Source organism: Cornus florida, unplaced genomic scaffold, assembly GCF_030987335.1.
Source record: "Cornus florida cultivar Cherokee Brave unplaced genomic scaffold, ASM3098733v1 CherokeeBrave_3.0.0_Hap2_Chr01, whole genome shotgun sequence".
NCBI classification, from domain to species: Eukaryota; Viridiplantae; Streptophyta; class Magnoliopsida; order Cornales; family Cornaceae; genus Cornus; species Cornus florida.
Genome location: NW_026775571.1, coordinates 62,934,246 through 62,955,698, shown reverse-complemented (window position 1 = coordinate 62,955,698; position 21,453 = coordinate 62,934,246). Strand labels below are relative to the sequence as shown.

At 36.9% G+C, this 21,453-nt stretch overlaps 2 protein-coding genes across 2 annotated transcripts; one reads left to right on the top strand and one right to left on the bottom strand.

The window, feature by feature from the left end:
• Positions 1–244: 244 nt before the first annotated feature.
• Positions 245–4,378, bottom strand: LOC132298813 (serine hydroxymethyltransferase 4). Its single transcript, XM_059795168.1, has 4 exons — positions 3,622–4,378; positions 1,847–2,237; positions 1,636–1,737; positions 245–777 (listed from the first exon to the last, which is right to left on the bottom strand). The coding sequence occupies exons 1-4, from the start codon at positions 4,297–4,299 to the stop codon at positions 533–535; spliced, it is 1,416 nt and encodes a 471-aa protein (XP_059651151.1). The 5' UTR covers positions 4,300–4,378; the 3' UTR covers positions 245–532.
• A 5,671-nt stretch (positions 4,379–10,049) lies between these two features.
• Positions 10,050–12,819, top strand: LOC132298802 (adenosylhomocysteinase 1). The gene is made up of 2 exons (XM_059795161.1): positions 10,050–10,891; positions 11,693–12,819. Exons 1-2 carry the CDS (start codon positions 10,181–10,183, stop codon positions 12,437–12,439), a joined length of 1,458 nt encoding a protein of 485 aa, XP_059651144.1. The 5' UTR covers positions 10,050–10,180; the 3' UTR covers positions 12,440–12,819.
• The last annotated feature ends 8,634 nt before the right edge of the window (positions 12,820–21,453 follow it).

Below are 21,453 nucleotides of genomic sequence, written 5' to 3'. Positions count from 1 at the left end.
ACAAGAAGTGAATAATAAAACAAATTTTCAATTATGATAATAGTTTCTTTTTTTTCTTATGCCATAAACACGAGATTCAACCCCTCAATTTAAATTTAATATTAAAATTATTATTGAAATATCAAAATAATATATACAAGTTTTCAAATTAGAATAATACAAAAAAATATGAATAGAATAAACTAGGATTTGTTTAATATATAACTAACATTAATGATATATAAAATAAAGTAGAAGGACAAAATTATAATTTAACAAAAACGTTGTTTGATAAGTCAATCCAAACAGGGATCTTCCAGGGCTAGATTAACCTTTACAAGTGAAATTCATTGGCCAAGCCCTACATCAATTAAGTTCATAAAAATAAAATCAGATCACTATCCTAAAACACAGGAAACAAGAGTAGTATGGAGAATAGTTGACCGTTATTCTTCCCCCAAGTAGATGATATGAATGCCAAAATTCAAAGAGGAAGTTTTATGATTCAAACAAACAAGAAGATGATACAATAACAAAGAAAACTTTGGAGAGCTTAATCCTTGTACTTCATTTCAGACATCAAGAAGCCGGGCATGTCAAAAGAGGACGAGAACTTCTCGACGTCAGCCTTGAGTTCCTCCATGTCTTTGTTGTTCACCAGACCCTTGTTGAAGTCCTTCAAGAGCTTTCCGAACTCCTCCTGGATTTTCAATGTGACAGTCACAGCCCGGTGGAGGAACTCTGCAATCTGTTCAAAGTCCTTCTCAACCAACCCTCTGGAAGTCATGGCCGGAGTACCTGCAAACAAAACAGGAGCTATCATTATTAATTCTTTTCAAGCAAAGAACTGTTAATGCATCTTTTCTTAATTCATTTAAAGAAATGGAAAAAAGAAAAGGGGAAAAAAATATAAAGAATAAGAAATTATAGACTAGGAGCTTTGGGTAAACTGGAACGAATTCTGAATTAAGAACTGAAACAATAGAAATCAGAATGAATTCTTTAAGATAGGTGAGGTGAAAATGGCTACCGGCAAAATTTGTTCTAGGGGATTGCAGAAGTATTGGTGGGTTAGAGCATGTTTAAAGGACTTCTACAAAAGTTCTCACAATAAAATTACATTTCTATCATTTCTTTTAACTTCAACATCAAACTATCTTCTATATTTCTGCATCATGTCCTAAAAACATAGAGGGTCTTTGTTGGTGAAGTCGAAATTTTATCTTTTTAGAAATGTTAAATGTTGGAATTTCATAATTTCCTCCCTCCATAGTGGGGTCCGGTTGGGGACAGAAATAACTATGCTGATAAGAAAACTCATTCTTCCTTGTTAGTTTTTTCCGGTAAATACACTCTCTTGTAGTTGCTTCCAAACAAACCTTTAAATTACATTTTCATGCAGAACTCTGCTGATAAGAAAACTCATTCTTCCTTGTTAGTTTTTTCCGGTAAATACACTCTCTTGTAGTTGCTTCCAAACAAACCTTTAAATTACATTTTCATGCAGTAGTTTTCAGTTTTCATCTGTAAATTATGACATATAGAGTAAATAAATAAATATATATATATATATATATATATATATATATATATGTTTTTTCTCAATTAATTTGAAGTTATGACAAAAAGATCATTCAATGCAAACTCAGTACATACCAATGCGAACCCCTCCAGGGGCCAAAGCACTGCTGTCACCAAAAACAGCATTCTTGTTCACAGTAATGTTGCATAGGTCACAAAGCTTCTCAACCTTATTGCCTATAAAGATGAGATAAATATTTAAAATTTTATCAAAATAAATGTTCATAAATACTAAATTTACAACCCAAAAAAAAAAAAAAAAGAAGAAAAGATCCAATGCATTTACCAGTTAATCCAAGAGGACGAAGATCCCAGAGAACAAGGTGATTTTCAGTTCCACTAGTGACAAGCTTGTACCCTTTGCCCATCAGGTAGTTTCCAAGGGCAACTGCATTGGCCTTCACTTGCTTGGCATAGGCCTTGAACCCAGGAGACATGGCCTGTTTCAGGGCAACAGCCAGAGCACCGATCTGGTGATTGTGGGGACCGCCCTGGAGGGAGGGGAAAACAGCAAAGTTTACCTTGTCTTCAAAGTCATAAACTGCATCTTCTGGCTGGCCTTTCTTGGCTGGTTTGGGGCCCTTCCGGTAGAAGATCATACCAGCCCTAGGACCTCTGAGGCTCTTGTGGGTAGTAGTTGTTACTATGTCACAGTATTCGAAGGGATCTGCAGCTTCCTACACCAAAAGGAAAAAAAATATTTAAATTAGAAAGAGCAAAAACCCGTTAAAATTGACATTGTAAATAGTCCGTGATTTTCATAATTTTGCTTTGAGATTGGCTATTTCTGCATGACATTATGATTCCATTACAGTTGGGTTAAATGTACATTTAAGTTTTAGATGCACAAATCAAAATTTGAGGGGACTAAATTTTAAAAACACACACGTATAAAAATATATATATAAATAAAACACTACCCCAGGTAGGCACATCTTTATGGTTGAGCTATCCCATCACTGGATATGGACACTTAGCAAGTAACCAATTTTTACCTAGCTGAACTCATATAATTAATTTAGGCTCAGATGTGATCTATATTTCAATATAAGAGTTAAATTATCGCATCAAGTAACACAATTTTTTTTTTTTTTTTTTTTTTTTTTTTAAATTTTGTGGTAAAAATTGATACTTAAAGACAATACCACAAATTTTTCTTTAAACATTCATTTAGATCATTCAACTTTGCAATAGAGTCAAAAAACAAAAAAAAATATCCTTGGCCAATTGCTTAGCTCAACTGAACTCCTCCTCCTTCCAAATGGAAGGTTGATGTTTTGAGTCTCCAATTGAATTGGACAATAATGGGGGCATGTGTGTGACTTGGCTATCAAAAACAAACTACTATGTATATCTGACCTAAATTTCTTTGCCTTGCAACTGATTTTCAATCGACTCAAACACAAAACGAATTGATTCTAAAGTAGGATTTTTTTAATTTCACGAGTATGCGCAAATTTAAATATATTATAAAACTACTGAAATACATCAAAACTGAGATCTTGATTTATAAGATGCAAACCAAAAAAATAAAATTAAAGAGAATTGATAATAAAATATATATTAAAAATGGGAACTTCTCATATCCAAACATGGACCAGAACAATCCACTGGAAAAAAGAATATGACCCACATCATAAAAAACAAGAAAATAAGTGGGTGGGTGGGGCAGAAAAAAATGACAAAGAGAAGGAAATATAGAAGCAAAGTCACACAAGTTAGCCTGTTTTAAACAACCAAAACCCAAGTTTACAGATTCTATAGTAAAAAACTAGAAGATATAAGGATCTAATAATTAGACTCAAGAACACACAAGTGAATATTAGTGAAGAACATAACTAAGCAGCATAATCCCAGTAAGACCTTCAATGTCACCAAAGAAATCAAACTGAAATTCAAAAATCCCAAATTCAGATCTCCACATTTCATCCAAACAAACCATACCCACATCACAACAACAACTCCAAATTACCCACAAATTTAATTTCAAAATCAATAATATTTTTCCAGATTCTATAACATTTATACCAAAAACACATAAGTGTCAAAAAAAAAATGTACCTCAGCAGCAACAAGTCCACTAATATGAGCCATGTCACAGAGCAAAAGAGCACCACACTTATCCGCAACAGCCCGAAACCTCGCGTAATCCCAATCCCTAGGGTACGCACTCCCTCCACAAATGATCAATTTGGGCCTGAAATCCAACGCCTTCTCCTCCAATTTCTCGTAATCGATATATCCAGTACTCGAATTCACCTTATACGGCAAGCTCTCGAAGTAAATGGACGTCGCCGATATCTTCTTCCCACCGGAAGTGTAGTACCCATGAGTCAAGTGACCACCGGACGGTAAATCCAGGCCCATGATCCGATCGTGCGGGTTGAGCACCGCCGTGTAGGCGGCGAAATTGGCGGGAGATCCCGAATAGGGCTGCACATTGACGCCCCATTTGGTGGGGTCGAGACGGAAGGTCTTGAGGGCTCTGCTCCGGCAGAGGTTCTCGATCTGGTCGATGTACTCGTTGCCGCCGTAGTAACGGTTTCCCGGCAAGCCCTCGGAGTACTTGTTGGTGAGCGCGCTGCCGAGGGCTTCGATGACGGCGAAGGAGGTGAAGTTCTCGGAGGCGATGAGCTCGATTCCTCGGCACTGCCGGCGTTTCTCCTTCTCGATGAGGTCGTGGATCTCCGGGTCGACGGTTTGGAGAGAGGTGTTGCCCCAGGAGTCCACGGGATCCATCGGAGATTCTAGAGAGAGAAAGTGGAATGGGTAGAGAGAGGGAGAGGGGATGAGGGAATGCAGTGGTAGTGAAGTTGTAAGTGGTTATAAGAGTTCATGATATTTGAATTACCGTTGTATCCTTGTGTTTTCTTTTTCTTTATTTTTTTCTTTTTTCCTTTTTCATCTTTTCTTAGTAATTTTTTAAACTTTGGTTTGGTGGTGGTGGAAGTGAAAAGAGAGTTGGTGGTTTATTTTTTATTTGAAAAAGTGGTTGGCTATCATTTATCTGTTAATTATTATTTAGGTGACATTTATTCTGTAATCATGGTTGAATTGTAATGTTTGGTTTGTGGATAGAAAATGAAAAGAAAAAAGAAGTAGAAGATAAAAAAAAAAATGATTTCTTTCACATTTTCATCTCTTATTTAAGAGAATTTAAAATTTTCTAAAAATGGTGAATAAGAAAAATATTAAAATGATAATTTTTTTTTCTCATATTTTATTTCCTTCGTATATAAAAATGAAACTTTATGAGAGGGTGATTGAGCACCACCCAAGACAAGAGACGAGAGTATTGGAGAATCAATTTGCAGTCATGACAAGATGCATCAAAGATGAGATTTCGTGGTGTATGTTATTTTTGGATAGTATTGTTTCAGTTGATGAGACTTGAGAAAGAGTTAATGTCAAATTAGAGGTTTTGGGGAAATGTAATAAAAAGGGTTAATTAGAACGACACATCTGGAATTTATCGTATTGACAGTCACATATAAGTTAGTTCTTTTTTGGACAACGAGACTCTCCAAGTTTGCAAACTTAAACAATGACACTCTAAATTGGATGAAATTACATGTTTACCCTTTGACAACGTAAAATGACCAAAGTAACCTTAGCTAATATACACAACCACCACTCACCACCACCGTAACCTCGACAACCACCTTCTTCTTCGTTGTTCCACCACCATCGCATAAACCCAACAATTCAAAATTACACACATATATTTATATATACATACATACAAAACATAGGGTAGAGGCAGCCATTGAACCCGGCTGTATTACCGCCACCGCCGCCACCAATACTGCCCACCTATTCTTTCTCTCTCCACCCACCACTGCAACTTCTACCACCACAACCAAAACCCATCAATTGATCCCATGAAAAACCAACTAAAAATCTAGCCAATTGAACCCATTAAAAACCAAAACCCAACTAATTGAACCCGAGCTGTCTACCATCCCCATCTCTCCACCTTCCCAGCACAGCCATTGAACCCGACTGAGTCCAACTTGGACGAGTCAGAGCCCGTCACCGCCGCTGTCAGTCAGCCACGCCCGTCACTACTGTTCCGAAGTCAACCGAGCCAACTACTGCCGATTCCATCCAGCCAAGCTATCCACCGGCGTTTAGTGCTATTAGCCTGTCACCCACTGCCGAGGCCATCTTCCCGTTGCCCACAGCCGAGGCTGAGCCCTCACTGGCTAAGCTGCGAGTCCTCCACGGCCGAGCCATCCACAGTTAAGCTCTCCACCAGTCGAGCTCTCTAAAGCTGAGGCCAAGTTCATCCTCGCAAAACTCACCGCTAACTCGTCCCCGCTGGATCCATCACAGCCGCTATTCTCAACTATCGCTTCATCCCACCAAGTCTCCCTTTTGCTAAAAATAGACGACAGTGAGGGTTTGGGTAGAGGCCATTGCTGGAGAGTATCTGGAGTTTTGTTTGGCCAAAGGCTGTTGTCGGGCAAATCAGAATTCGAGCCGGCAATGAGGAATCAATCACGATTCCGATGACGATTTTTTGGTTCGCGGTTCCTGTAACGGCTCGATGGCATCCTCATTAGTCCTCAACGCAAAGCTCAGAACTCCAACGGTGGTGGCGCAGCATTGCGCGGAGGTTAGAACTACAACGGCGGTGGCGGCATGACACTGGTCATTGAGTTTGGGTTTTTTCGGAGCAGAGGGTAGAGAGAAAAACCTATGATTTAAGAAGGGTAATTCTGTCATATATATATATTTTGATATTTTAGATTAATAATTGATATTTTATTAAAGGGTAATCTCGTCTTTTCACAACTTTTAAGGGCTTGTTTGGATTAAATTTCGGGCAGGAGGTGTGAGTGTTCAAAAAATGGCTTTCTTATATATGCTTGTCAATACCCCAAACCTCAGGGAGTGTTTTTGTAATTAACCCTAATGAAAATTAAGAATTAATAGGTATAAAAAGGTGCATATTTTCATTTTTTAGGCTCATCTATTCATAAAAAGGGAGAAATTGGATATGACATTAATCATAGAATCAAGACATGGAGGGTTAAATGGAGAAGTGCACTAGTATATCGTGTGATGGAGGCATCCTTTTATGATTGAAAGGGGAGTTTTATAGAACAGTTGTAAAACAAACCATATTTTATGATATCTAATGTTGGGCAGCTTGGAAACAACAATTGCATATAATGATCATGGCATAAACTGTAAATATTTAGATGGATATGCAGTAAGACTACAAATGATAGAATTAGAAATGTGATATTCGGGATATGGTTGGAGTAGCACCAATTAGAGATAAAAATAGAGAAAATAGGTTAAAATGTTTGGACACGTACAAAGAAGACCTTTGCATTGGATCAGAAAAGTGACATAAACCACATAGAGGGTAATACTAGAGAAAGAAAACGACCAAAGTCAATGTTAATAGAGTTAATAAGGAAAGATACGATAGCATGTGAATTAACTAAAGTCATAGCCTTAAATAGAGGGGAATAGAAACATGAATTTTATGTAACAAACTTATAAGTTAAGTTTGATGAGCGAGTAAACATTGATTTGATTTTGATGAGTGGGTAAGTTAATTTTCCCTCAAAAATAAAAAGGAAAAGAGGAGTAGCTTTAAATGATTTTTTTTTTTTATTAGAACAAATATATGATAGGATCTCTAAAAAAACCTTTCAAAGTACATTATCACCAGCTAGCATACTCAAGGAAGTTGTCACCTTGGTATAATTAGCACCTTCATGAAAAGACTCAATTGTGTGAATTCATGAAAATTATTCTCACCACACAGTTTGCATATATACTTATCAACACCATGTCATTGTTTTGAAATTTCTATTATTATTAGGAGTAGTATTACTTTATTTATTAACATACTGTTTTGAAGTTGGTAAATGTGGAAATAGGGGTTTAGAAAGTTTAGGTGAGTTGGCTGTTGAGGGACAATTTCGTCATTCAAAACACAACAACCCCTTGCCTGATGGCTCATACCGAAATTTCCCTCCATAAGGTTGGTGGTTGTACGATCAATCAGTATGAATGAAGTCAAATTGTTTCTATTTTTTTAGTGGAACAACGAGGAGTTCAATAGTTACACGGAAATACGTGCGTGTATATAATACTGCTGTCTGGAAATTGAAATATAATAAACTTTTAATTTACTCCTACTCAATTGGAAATTGACTACTTGACTACTCATTCGATTTAGATGAAAAAGTAGTCAAGTGATTGAAAGAAAAATACAATTTTATTTACATGCAGTTCGTTAGCATGATTTTTTTTTTTTTTTTTTTTCAAAACATTAATATCTATATTTAAAAAAGAAAAGAAAAAAAGAGAGCATAAATTACATTGACATCTCATGTAGATTGTCTTTATTACTCTGATACAAGTTCTGGCGAGTGATTTTCAGAAGCCCTGCGGTTTGATCCATCTTTTACTTTTTAAGTAATGGGAACTTGGATTCGTTAAGAGTTGTAAAGCAAGCTTTGTATCATTTCTCAACCCTCTCAGGTCTTTCCATCAACTTAGAATGAGCACTGTGTTTTTCTCAGGTCTTTCTCTATCTACTGAACTAGTCATGTATGCCTACCTTGGTATAAGGAAAGACAATCTAACTATCAAGGACTTGGGAGTGCCCTTTACATCCACCTGCTTAAAGGCCACATATTGTAAATTAGACAATATCACTATAAAGATTAGTCACCAAGTCACTAGACTAGCAGGGCTCTATCATAGATTCATATGTAGGGAGCCTACAATTGATACAATAAGTGCTCCTAAGTTGCATTACTTACTGGTCATGCCTTTTTGTGCTCCTTAAAGCGGTTCTTAATCACCCAAATTGCACTTAAGAGCCTTTCTTTGGTCTTGTACAATAATGAAAAAGAGTGGTTCAAAGGTAGCTTGGATCTCAGTATGTAAACCTAGGAGTGAAGGTGGTTTAGGGCTGCCTAACCATGAGCTTCAAAAAAAAGCTGTAACTTGAGACACCTCTAGGCTCTTCACAGTTATGTTTTATGGGTGACATGGTGTAAAAATTACCTCATTAAGGGCAAAAGCTTCTGGCAGGCTGGCAGCTACCCATCCCTCATAATGTTTCCTAGCGTAGGAGAAAACTAGTTCAATTAATTTCTACTTGCTGCTCCTCTTCTAAAGACCAGGATTGGTAATGGTTCCTCTTACTCCTTTTGGCATGATAATTGGCTCCTTGATGGTCCATTTTACCCTGGACTGGGTAATCATTTCATCACTTGATGTTCCTCTTCATACATTGATGGACTCCTTCATTACTAGTTCTTTATGATCACTATAAAGATTAGTCACCAGACTAGCAGAATTTTGGGAATTTGATGACCGAGATGAGACTTGCGACATCGACCAAATTTGGCAAGAACAAAATTCACAGAGGCAGACTTACAATCTAGGGTTTTAAGGGGTCAAATGGAAGCTGGTATCGCATCAATTGATTTGGGGGTAAGTGATTGGCCAGCGACCTCCCCCTCGCCCTCATGATTGATCGTCTCTCATGCTTAGGCTGCATATGGTGTTGTCTACCAATGTAGTGCCTTGTTTCTTCCCCTCTATTGAGGCCAGTAGTCGTTCCAAGGGCAAGACTTGATTTTCAGTTTTGTTTTGGGCCTTCATCTCATGTTAGGCTTTTTGTTGGGCTATGTTCCCATTTACTTGCTCATATGTAGCCGTGGCAATATTTGGCACGACATGCGAACACCATACCAGTACGACACGAGATAAGATAGTTTGAATTTGGGGTAATTGTGTTTGTGTCGTAATTGCGTTGACACGGATTGATCCGCAAACTAGACGTGTCGTGTTCGTGTTTGATCATGTTCATGTAAATAAGATTAATTCGATTAACTAAACGTATCGTATTCGTGCAAAAATGACCCATTTAGTTAAACTTGTCGTGTTCGTGTAAAAAATGATCCATTTATCTAAACGTGTTGTGTTCGTGTCAAAAATTACTTAAATGTGTATTTTCATGTTATGTCAGGTCTTGTCTCATTTATTAAACAGGTTACGCGTGTCGTTTCGTATTGCATGTGTAATAATCGTGTCATGTTAGTTTCAAGGGTCTTAGACACGATTAATAATCATGTCGTATTTGTATTAATTCTAATTATATTCATGTCATAATCGTGTCAACATAAATACGACATGCCAACATGAATAGTCAACCCCGCTAACATGGCTTAGTTAGGTATAATAGTGCAATTTAAAAAAATAATAATAAAAAAAATGGATTGCATTTTTTAACAGGTGAAATGCAATAATCACCCAACGTATTGTTTATATCAAATTGCGGCATGTTAATGGAAGCCATGACCCACGAGGGTCCAACATCACTCTCACTCCGACCTCGACCTGAAGATCCACCAAACACCGAATCACTGTTTTGACTTCACCCACTCCAACACATCCCAACCGTCCATCTAACACCCTATAAACCCTATTTATATCCACTTCCCTCTCTCCGGCTTTACTTGTCCGCATCCCACTCTCCGCTTCAGAGCGAAGAGAGATAGTGACTCTGTTCAGATCTAGAGAGAGAAAGAAACCCAAACTCCCATCTCAGATCCCTAGAGAGAGAAAGCAAGCAAAAACAATGGCCTTGTCAGTGGAGAAAACCACTTCTGGCCGTGAATACAAGGTCAAGGACATGTCCCAGGCCGACTTCGGCAGACTCGAGATCGAGCTGGCCGAAGTGGAAATGCCCGGTCTCATGTCATGCCGGACCGAATTCGGCCCCTCCCAGCCCTTCAAAGGAGCCCGAATCACCGGCTCCCTCCACATGACAATACAGACCGCGGTCCTCATCGAAACCCTAACCGCCCTCGGCGCCGAGGTCCGCTGGTGCAGTTGCAACATCTTCTCCACCCAAGACCACGCCGCCGCGGCCATCGCCCGGGACAGCGCCGCGGTCTTCGCCTGGAAGGGCGAGACCCTCCAGGAATACTGGTGGTGCACCGAGAGGGCACTCGATTGGGGTCCCGGTGGTGGGCCCGACCTGATTGTGGACGATGGTGGTGATGCGACTTTGTTGATCCATGAGGGTGTGAAGGCCGAGGAGGAGTTTGAGAAGAGCGGGAAGGTGCCCGATCCGAGCTCGACCGACAATGCCGAGTTTCAGATTGTGCTGACCATAATTAAGGATGGATTGAAGAGTGATCCGAAGAAGTATCATAAGATGAAGGAGAGATTGGTTGGGGTTTCGGAGGAGACGACTACTGGTGTGAAGAGGCTGTACCAGATGCAAATTAATGGGACTCTGTTGTTCCCTGCTATCAATGTCAATGACTCTGTCACCAAGAGCAAGGTATCATATTTCTGTATATATATATATATATATATATGATCTGTAGATTAATAGTTATGTAGATATATATTTATATACACACATTTTAGTTTAGATTTAGATTGAGGCCTGTGATTGCTTCTGTATTGGTAGAGCTAAAATTTAAGTGGTTGAAATTGAGATCCCAAGTTAATTTTAGATCTGATCTCAAATCGTAAAGATATGAAAATGATATAAATTCACTTTTTCTGTTCTTGCAAGGACTATATTCTACTTGATACATATAAAATTTAAAAATTTAAAATTTTATTAGGATCTTTATTTTATTTTAGTACAATGAAACTAGTCACTTGTCCATTTTTTTTTTTTTTTAACTCAACTTGCTATTATTAGTTCATAGCTGATCTATATTTTGCAGCATCTTGTTTATATCTGGGACAATTTTTTTTTTGGGGGAATGATTGATTGAATCTGGCAGTACTACTATTTATTGCAATAGTTACTTGAATTTAAATTAATTTATGCATGTATGCATAGTTTTTTGGGTAAATGTATGTTAAATTCATGTGGGATAAAGGTAATAAGGATGATATTTGTGTGTGTATATATATACACATATGTTTAAGTTGTATTTCATCATTCTGTGATCTGATAAATGGCATGTTATTATTGTATAATATGCTTCTTGTTCTAGAGTCTGATGTCACTCTGTTGTCTTTTGTTCTCTATTGGTTTATGTGAACACAACGACCTCTCATATATAATTGATGTGATATTCTTCTTGTTTTAGACTAATAATTTCTCTTATCCTTGTTTGAACAGTTTGATAACTTGTATGGATGCCGCCACTCCCTCCCTGATGGCTTGATGAGAGCAACTGATGTTATGATTGCCGGCAAGGTTGCAGTTGTCTGTGGTTATGGAGATGTCGGCAAGGGCTGTGCAGCTGCCTTGAAGCAAGCCGGGGCCCGAGTGATTGTGACTGAGATCGATCCTATCTGTGCTCTTCAGGCTCTTATGGAGGGCATCCAAGTTTTAACCCTTGAAGATGTGGTTTCCGAAGCTGATGTATTTGTCACCACCACTGGTAACAAGGACATTATCATGGTAGACGACATGAGAAAGATGAAGAACAACGCCATCGTGTGCAACATTGGCCACTTTGATAATGAAATTGACATGCTCGGATTAGAGACTTTCCCCGGTGTGCAGCGAATCACGATTAAGCCCCAAACGGACAGGTGGGTCTTCCCTGATACAAAGTCGGGCATCATTGTGTTGGCCGAGGGAAGACTTATGAACTTGGGTTGTGCTACGGGGCACCCTAGCTTTGTGATGTCATGCTCTTTCACTAACCAAGTGATTGCTCAGCTTGAGCTGTGGAAGGAGAAGAGTACCGGGAAGTATGAGAAGAAGGTGTATGTGCTGCCCAAGCACCTTGATGAGAAGGTTGCTGCTCTCCACCTTGGGAAGCTTGGTGCTAGGCTTACTAAGCTCTCCAAGGATCAAGCTGATTACATCAGTGTACCCATTGAGGGTCCTTACAAGCCTGCCCACTACAGGTATTGAGGAATTTGACTGATATCAGAAATTTTGAATCGTCCGATTGTTTCTTTCAATATTTTGATTTGTGGTAGATCAGCAGTTTTGATTTTTGTGGGGGTTGAAGTGTTGAGGAAAGAAATAGGTTGGTCTCTGTTGAAGAAGACCAAATTGGGTTGAATAAGGATCATGGGCTGTGTGGAGTGACTACTGTTGCAATTATAGTTGTAATGCTTTTGCAATTTTTTTTCTTTGTTAAAAAAATGAAAAAGAGAAAATATTTGCCTTCTTTTATTAAAAATGTATTTAATTCTATTGATGGTGCTCTGCCACAAAATGCAAATGTCGGATTAGAGTAGTGGTGATGATTATGATTGATTAATGTGATTAATTGATATTTGGTTTAACATTTGGAGCTTGAGTGAGTGAGATCGGTTAAATCAGACTCATAGTAGTAGTTCTGATGTGATTAATTGTTATTCTTTAGTTTACATGACTTCACATTGCCTTCACAAGGTTCAACATTAGTAATTTTTTTTAATTTATTTTCTACTTTCTGACTACCACCAAGAACTGTAGCCTGTTGGACTTCCTCACCTTTGAGGCCCAGAGTTAGTGTCTTCATAGGAACAGGGTTTAGCTTATTAGTGGTACTCCCTCACCTTTCAATGTTTGGGGTTCCGAAGTTCAAGTCTTCATAGGAATTTGCAAAAAGAATTGGGGGTGGGAGTTTTTTTGCCAAGGTAAAAGAAGTAAAAAATTGACTTATACTTGCTGACTCATTTATGACTCCTTGAATTTCATCTATAATTTATGTGTTGCCAGATACATATTCCTGTTCTCAGTGTTCTGTCATTGGGTTCTATTTACATGATGGGATCTTTGTCTATTATCCTACTATAAACTAATGGTAGTTGTCGAGCAAGGTGAGAATTTTAGGTGTTGGTACTCTGTAAAGTGGAGACACATAAATCTTCATGAAGGAAGTGGTTTGATTTGATTCTATCACATTAACCACGAGTGTTACTGACAATAATTCAATCATTAAAGGGGTCCAGTGGTCTGCTTTAGTTCTTTTTAGTTAAAGAATCCTGTCTTGACCACACCTTATGTGGGATGATCTTCATCCTTCCTTCACCGGTGCACAGCATTGTGCATTGTACAGGAGACTGTTAGGGTCCTAAATGGGTGGGAGTACTTCTTTTTCATGAGAATTGATTCTCAATAATTTCAATCCAATCCTACGGTTTGAAATATCAGAGCTGCTTGAAAAACTTAAACTTGGGAGATAATTAATTTGTGTAGATGATCCAATTTGGGCTGTGTGTACACAACTCCAGCATAGAGGATTCTGTATTGAACGCCCCTCGAATTTCCTGCGGCCATTATTGAGGATACCGAACATGTTTGTGTAGTGATAGGTCGATAGGTCCTTTGAAAAATGAGGACTGAAAGCACTACGAATCAGTTTGATCCGGCGGTGATAGGTCGATATGTCCTTCGAAAACGGAGGATGGAAACCACACCAAACCATCAATGCCAGCAGCCAGAAACGGAGGATGAAACCACACCAAGTCATCCGGCAGCCAGAAACGGAGGATGGAAACCACACCAAGTCATCCACTTTCCATCATGTTTTCTTAGCCGGCTGCTGGATGATTTGGTTCTGAGTACCAATCATTTTCCATCATGTTTTGGTTTCAACTATCAACCAAGAAAGGGAAAGCTTTGAAAACTAGTTGTTCTCTGAATCCAAAGGTTCAAAGCATTCACTTTCAAAGCATGGTTAAGAGCAGTTGGATAGTGAAATCACTAAAGGGATTTTTTCCCAAGTTATTGAAAGGTAAGGGTTGCAAAATAGGTTATGACCCACCAACCTGATCATATTCGCTCACTTTAAAATGAATATGGGTGAACCATTTTAAAATATGGGTCAAACTGGGTGATTCATATTCAACTCATTTTTATAGAGGGTTAAATGGGTTGAATATGAGTTATTCATTTTGAACCATATTTCATTTATTATATATGAGGCCCAGTTTCATAACTTTTATTTGACTCAAATTCACTTTTTCCTTTTTAAATTTCTCAAACGATTCCAAATTCTCTCTCTCCAACTATCTCTCTAAGATTCTCTCTTCATCATGAACCCCTCGTGTATGTAATACTACGGCTCGAAAGAAACCTATGTTTATATCTGTATTTCAAAGTAGGACGACTTGATTTATTTATATAATTATTTATTCTATAAAAAGCTTAATAGATGATTTAATATATATATACATAATATCTCACCTTCATGCATGTCTAGTCACAAAATAAGATAATACAAATTTAAAGAATTTTCAAAATAAATTAGAGGATTTACAATTATCCATACATATTTTTACAAGTTTTTATCCATCTAAAATAAAAAACTATAATAATGAGATTATTCAAAATAATAAATTTTTTTTGTTCTTTCCCTAAAATGGGTTGACTCGATTTATTTTTACCCAACCCATATTTAACCCGTTACAAACGGTTGAATATGGGTCACGAACCATATCCGACCCGTTTATATTTGACCATGACCAAATCCGACCCATCCCGCCTGTTTGTCACCCTTATTGAAAGGTCGATCGGTTTTTTAAAACAATTAGGTTTTAAGATTTAGTTCAATGTCACAGTTAAATACTTTGTGGCTTGTAATTTGGCTTACATTACTTTGTGGCATTCAGGTCATGACATATAATGTTGTAGTAGAGTCCGACATTGTTCCAAAGAAGCTTATTAAACCTTAAAAACCAGTAACTCAATAATTTAGATGTCTGAAAAGGCTCTGCTTATGTAGGTCTTTTTCCTACATAGCAGAGACCTATCTTTAAAACATGACATGTACTTTGTGTCCTTTATTGTGAGGCTTCAACTTCAAGATTAAGATTTAGTTCATGTCATTGCTTCCTGATGATATCAGAGTTGGGATCATGAAAAACATTGTTCGCATTAGGAATTTTGTTTCAACTTCGTGTTGTGACTTGGTTTTGAAGGGAAAAGAGAGAAAAAAAAATTGACATGTTTTTTTGTTTGATGGTTGTTGGACTGTTTATTACTACTGTGTTGTAGTCGGGTATATAAGAGAGTTCAGGATTTATAGTGGGATAATGAGTGAGCGTTGAAAATCATATGAAAGAAAGTGAGAGAGCGAGCGCGTTAGGGTTTAGAGGTTAAAACTTGTAGTCTTATACTTTTTGCATAGTGAAATTCACCATGGAGAAGGCTTATGCCAAATCACATCAAGCTCTGAAAATTAAGGGTTGTCTCTGGTTGCATCAACATTTCTAGCATAAAGGGAAAAAATTCCAAGGCAAACATAAAAATCTTACTAATTAATTAAATCGAATAATGCATTGTTCTACCACAAGTTTATTAGAATATGAGATGTTACAATCAATCGAATAGAGTCTTGACTTATCTCAACGAGATAAAATCCAAACAAACTTGTTTCCTTAGTTATATCAAGTTCTACCAGCACACTACACCCTATTTTCTTTATATTGCATATCATTCAAGTTAAGAGTAATAATATTCAGCCCGATTGTTCAGGCCGAATAGAGTCCGAACTCTTTATTTTTTTACACTTGTATTGACTATTCAGTGTCTCTTAATAAATACTTCTATTTTGTATGTTAAGAAAAACCCTTTGCATGATTCAAAATTTACAATGGATGCCACTAATCATTTAAAAAAAAAAAAAAAAAACCCTTCTAATTAAGGTGACAATTCATATGCTTTTGATGTCAAGTTTGCACATGCTCAATCTAATTAGATTTACTTGCTCTAAAAATTAATAAAATATACCAATAACTTTTTCTATAAAAAGTAATTTAAATGAGATCTACATATATGAAATGATATCATGACTCGATACAATTTATTATTAATAAAAAAATGGATTAAACAATTAATTTTTCAGAAAAGTTTTCGAACCACACCTTCGACATATAAATTTTTAATTTTTCAAAATTTAAGTACATTAAAATTCTTAAAATTTAAATATTATACAATTACAATTTTTTTAAAAAATTGTAATTATATTATAAACTAAAAATAAGAATAAGAAAGTATAGACTTGAAAGGAAAGAAATATGGAATAAACCTTTTCTCTGTATTAGCACACAATTGACAAGTTTACATGGGTTCTCGTTATAGGAGAGAATACACGCACATAACTAGCTGACTTAATTAATAATTTCATAATTTACAGCATTTGACCAATATTCTATTTACAACAAATATTCTTCAAATATTATATTTACTGCCAATAATATTTGGTAGTATTACTAACGAATCTTTCCTTTTCAGCACTCTCCCTCAAGCTGGTTTGAAGATATCCTCCATAGCCAGCTTGCCAATTAGTCTGTCGAACTGTCTTGTAGGAAGTCCCTTTGTAAGCACATCTGCAACTTGCTCGGTGGTAGGAATGTATGGCATACAGATCAATCCTTTTTCAAGCTTTTTCTTGATGAAGTATTTGTCTACCTCCACGTGCTTTGTTTTGTCATGAAGCATTGAATTGTGAGCGGTCAAAATAACAGCTTTATTGTCACAGTATAATTTCATAGGCAACGAATTAGAGACCTTTAATTCATCCAATAGTCTTTTAATCCATAACACCTCACAAATTCCATAAGCAATTGATCTAAATTCGGCTTCTGCACTGCTTCTTGCTACTACATTCTGTTTTTTACTCCGCCAGGTGACAGGGTTACCTCCAACAAAGGTGAAGTAGCCAGAAGTTGACCGTTTATCAATAGCTCTCCTAGCCCAATCCACACCAGTCAGGCTTCAACTTGCAAATGCCCACGGTTTTTTAACAGTAGATCTCTTCCAGGTTCCACTTTAGGTATCTGAGAATTCTATAGACTACTTCAAAGTGTTCTCGTCCAGGTGAATGCATGAACTGGCTAACCATGTTAACTGCAAAAGCTATATCTGGACGTGTATGTGACAAGTAGATCAGTCTTCCAACAAGTTTTTGATACTGCTCTCTATTCATAACTTTTTCATCTTTAGAAGGCTGCAGCTTAAGGTTGGGCTCAATGGGTGTGTCGGTTGGTTTACATCCTAGCAGACCTGTCTCACTAAGTAAATCAAAAATATATTTACGTTGATTCACAAATATATCTTCTTTGGATCTAGTAAACTCCATTTAAAGAAAGTATTTTAATGCACCGAAATCCTTGATCTCAAAGTTAACTGCAAGTCTCTTTTTCAGTCTCTCCAATTCTTCATTGTCATTACCTGCCAAGACTATATCATCCATATAGACAATTAACACTACAACCTTGCCTTCTCTACTGTGTTTGTAGAACATGGTATGGTCAGCTTGGCTTTGATAGTAGCTACAATTCTCCACAACTCTCTCAAATCTCTCAAACCAAGCTCTAGGGGACTGTTTGAGACCATATAAAGATTTTTTCAGTCTACAGACTTTATTAGGTCCCAATTTTCCTTCAAACCCAGGTGGTAGATTCATAAAGACCTCCTTCTCAGGATCTCCATTTAAAAAGGCATTTTTTACATCTAACTGGTGTAATGGCCAGCTGAAATTCACAGCCAAAGATAACAAAATTCTGATTGAGTTTATCTTGGCTACAAGAGCAAAAGTTTCTTGATAATCAATTCCATAGGTTTGGGTGAACCCTTTTGCTACTAGTCGTGCCTTGTACCTCTCTATGCTACCATCAGCTTTACATTTCACAGTAAAGACCCACTTTCAGCCTACTGTTATTTTCTCCTTAGGTAAATCAACTATCTCCCAAGTACCATTTCTTCTAAGAGCATTCATCTCTTCTATCACTACTAACTTCCAATTCGGATCATCAAGCGCTTCCTGAATGTTTCTCAGGACAAATAAGTGTGACATTTTTGAGCTAAAAGCCCTATGAGTATGAAAGAGTTTTTCATAAGAAAGGTATTTGGCAATGAAATATTTTGGATTTGGATATTTGATTCGAATACCTTTCCTAGCAGCTATAGGAATATCAAGTTCTGATGGTTCTTGGTTAGGAGAAACAATAGGAACTGAAGATGAGTTAGGAACAGAATTACCTATGATATCTGGAGGTCCAATTCTCGAAGGTTGAGATTGATCATTTCCAAGAGGAATAGGCTGACTTTGACTCTTTTGATGAGGTATTCTCCGAGTATAAACCAGAGGCTCAGTGTTGGGAACTTTAGTGCCTGGTTATAGTGATTCTTCCCCTGTTTAAGATACAATAATGTTTGGAACTATATGACTAGGATTCCCTTCATTGTTTTCATTGGTTTTATCACATTGTTCCTGACTTTGAATTTCGGGAATAATAGTAGGATGAGGTGAAGGAATTAAAATCACATTTGGTAAAGGAGTAGGAATTAAATCCTAAAAAATTTCTTCCATCACCTCATTCTCCCTCTGAAGAGAATTTTTGAGAAAGTAAGATTTATTTTCAAAGAAAGAGACATCCATACTTACATAAAATTTTCTTTAGGGGGAGATTGAGGTGATAGAAGAAAATTTTTGGGATTCATCTCCTACTCCTTTACCAAATGTGATTTTATCTCCTTCACCTCATCCTACTGTTATTCCCAAAATTCAAAGTCAGGAACAATGTGATAAAATCAATAAAAACAATGAAGGGAATCCTAGTCATATAGTGCCAAACATTACTATATCTGAAACAGGGGAAGAATCACTACAATCGGGCACTAAAGTTCCCAATACTGAGCCTTTGGTTTATACTCAGAGAATACCTCATCAAAAGAGTCAAAGTCAGCCTATTCCTCTTGGAAATGATCAATCTCAACCTCCGGGAACTAGACCTCCAGATATCATAGGTAATTATGTTCCTAACTCATCTTCAGTTCTTATTGTTTCTCCTAACCAAGAACCATCAGACCTTGATATTCCTATAGCTGTTAGGAAAGGTATTCGAATCAAATATCCAAATCCAAAATATCCCATTGCTAAATACCTTTCTTGTGAAAAACTCTCTCATACTCATAGGGCTTTTACTTAAAAAATCTCACACTTGTTTGTCCTAAGAAACATTCATTGAAAACATTATAGCACGAGTCACTTCAAGTAAATGTTTATTTTTTCTTTCAGCAATTCCATTTTGTTGAGGGGTATTCACACATGTAGACTGATGATGGATACCATTTTCTTTAAAAAAAACTCTCCAAAATTTCATTAAAATACTCGGTTCCATTATCGGTGTGAAAAATGCTAATTTTTGCTTGAAACTGAGTTTCAACCATTATGTAAAAATTCTTATATTTTTTTTCAACCTCAGACTTTTCATTCATCAAATAAACCCAACATAAATGGGTATGATCATCTAAAAAAGTAAGAAACCATTTTTTCCTAGAGATAGTAATGACTCTTGAAAGTCCTCAAACATCATTATGTATTAAATAAAATAGTTTTGAAGAAGTATAAGGTTTTGGCAAATAAGTAGTACAATGACTCTTAGATAAGCAACAACTTTCACAATAGAACGATGAACAATCCAAACCTTTAAATAAAGTAGGAAACAAATGTTTAAGATATGGAAAGCTATGATGTCCTAGTCTTAAATGCCAAAACATTATTTGTTTATAAACAAAGTTAGAACTAACACTACTAAGGCCCTAAGCCTCTTTATTACTAGAGAAGTTCCCATCAAAGTAGTAAAGTCTATATATTATCTTAGCACTACTAATCTTTTTTCCGGAGCTCCGGTCTTGAAATTCACAGTAAGAATCATAGAAAATTACATGACAATTAGATTGTTTGGTTAGTTTACTCACAGACAAAAGGTTACAGGCTAGTTTGGGGATATGGAGAACAGATTTAAGATCTATATTCTCAGATAATTTTATCAAACATTTTCCTGCAATAGGTGAGATAGCAGCAATCTCTGCAACAATAAGGGCAGAACTCTCAACAGGTCCGTTGGTAGTCTTCTTCCCTAACATTACATGTCTGCGGCTCTCTTCTCTTCGAACCTCAGCAAACACTTTACCAATTGGAAGAAGTGGAGTCCTGCCAATGATCCGTCCTCGTACTTCATCAAATTCCACGTTGACCCTAGCAAGGAATTGGTAAATGCGATAAGCCTCCATGGTCCGTTTGTAGTGATTGGCATCTTCAGTGGATTTCCATTCATAATTATTGAACAGATCCATGTCCTGCCAAAGGCGCTTCAATGAATTGAAACACTTGGTGATCGAGTCTTCTCCTTGCCGAATCTCACTAAGTTTTAAAGTCAATTCGTAGATCTGAGACTGATTTCCCAAATCAGAGTATATCTGATTCACGTTGTCCCAGAGTTCCTTGGCCGTGTAGTAGCACATATAGTTGGAGCTAATATCCTCGTCCATGGAGTTCACAAGCCAAGTCATCACCATTGAATTTTCTGCATCCCAGGTCACGTACGTTGGGTCCTCTGATGCTGGTGCCTTCTTGTCTCCCATCCCGCCCTCTGATGTCCATCCGAACGGACTAGGACCACCATAAATAATTGTCACCATTAAGGCGAATATTGGTGATCTGAACTGAGTGAAAATCGGTACTGGGGGCTTCGGTTGTCAGATTAGTCGATTGGGTTTTGATAAGCGAGGTTGACATGGAGGAAATGTCAGACATAGATAATCAGCGAAGAAATTGATACCATATAAACTTGAAAGGAAAGAAATATGGAATAAACCTTTTCTCTGTATTAGTACACAATTCAAAAGTTTACATGAGTTCTCTTTATAGGAGAGAATACACGCACATAACTAACTGACCTAATTAATAATTTACTAATTTACAGCATTTGACTAATATTCTATTTACAGCAAATATTCTCCAAATATTATATTTATAGCTAATAATATTTAGTAGTATTACTACCGAATCTTTCATTTTCAACAGAAAGACTAAAGAATTAGATAATGAAATATACCAATTATTTAACCTTCTAAAAAAAAAATATCATTTATGAGAGATAATTGTGTCATCTCCTTTTTTTTTTCCTTAAACAAAAAGGTGA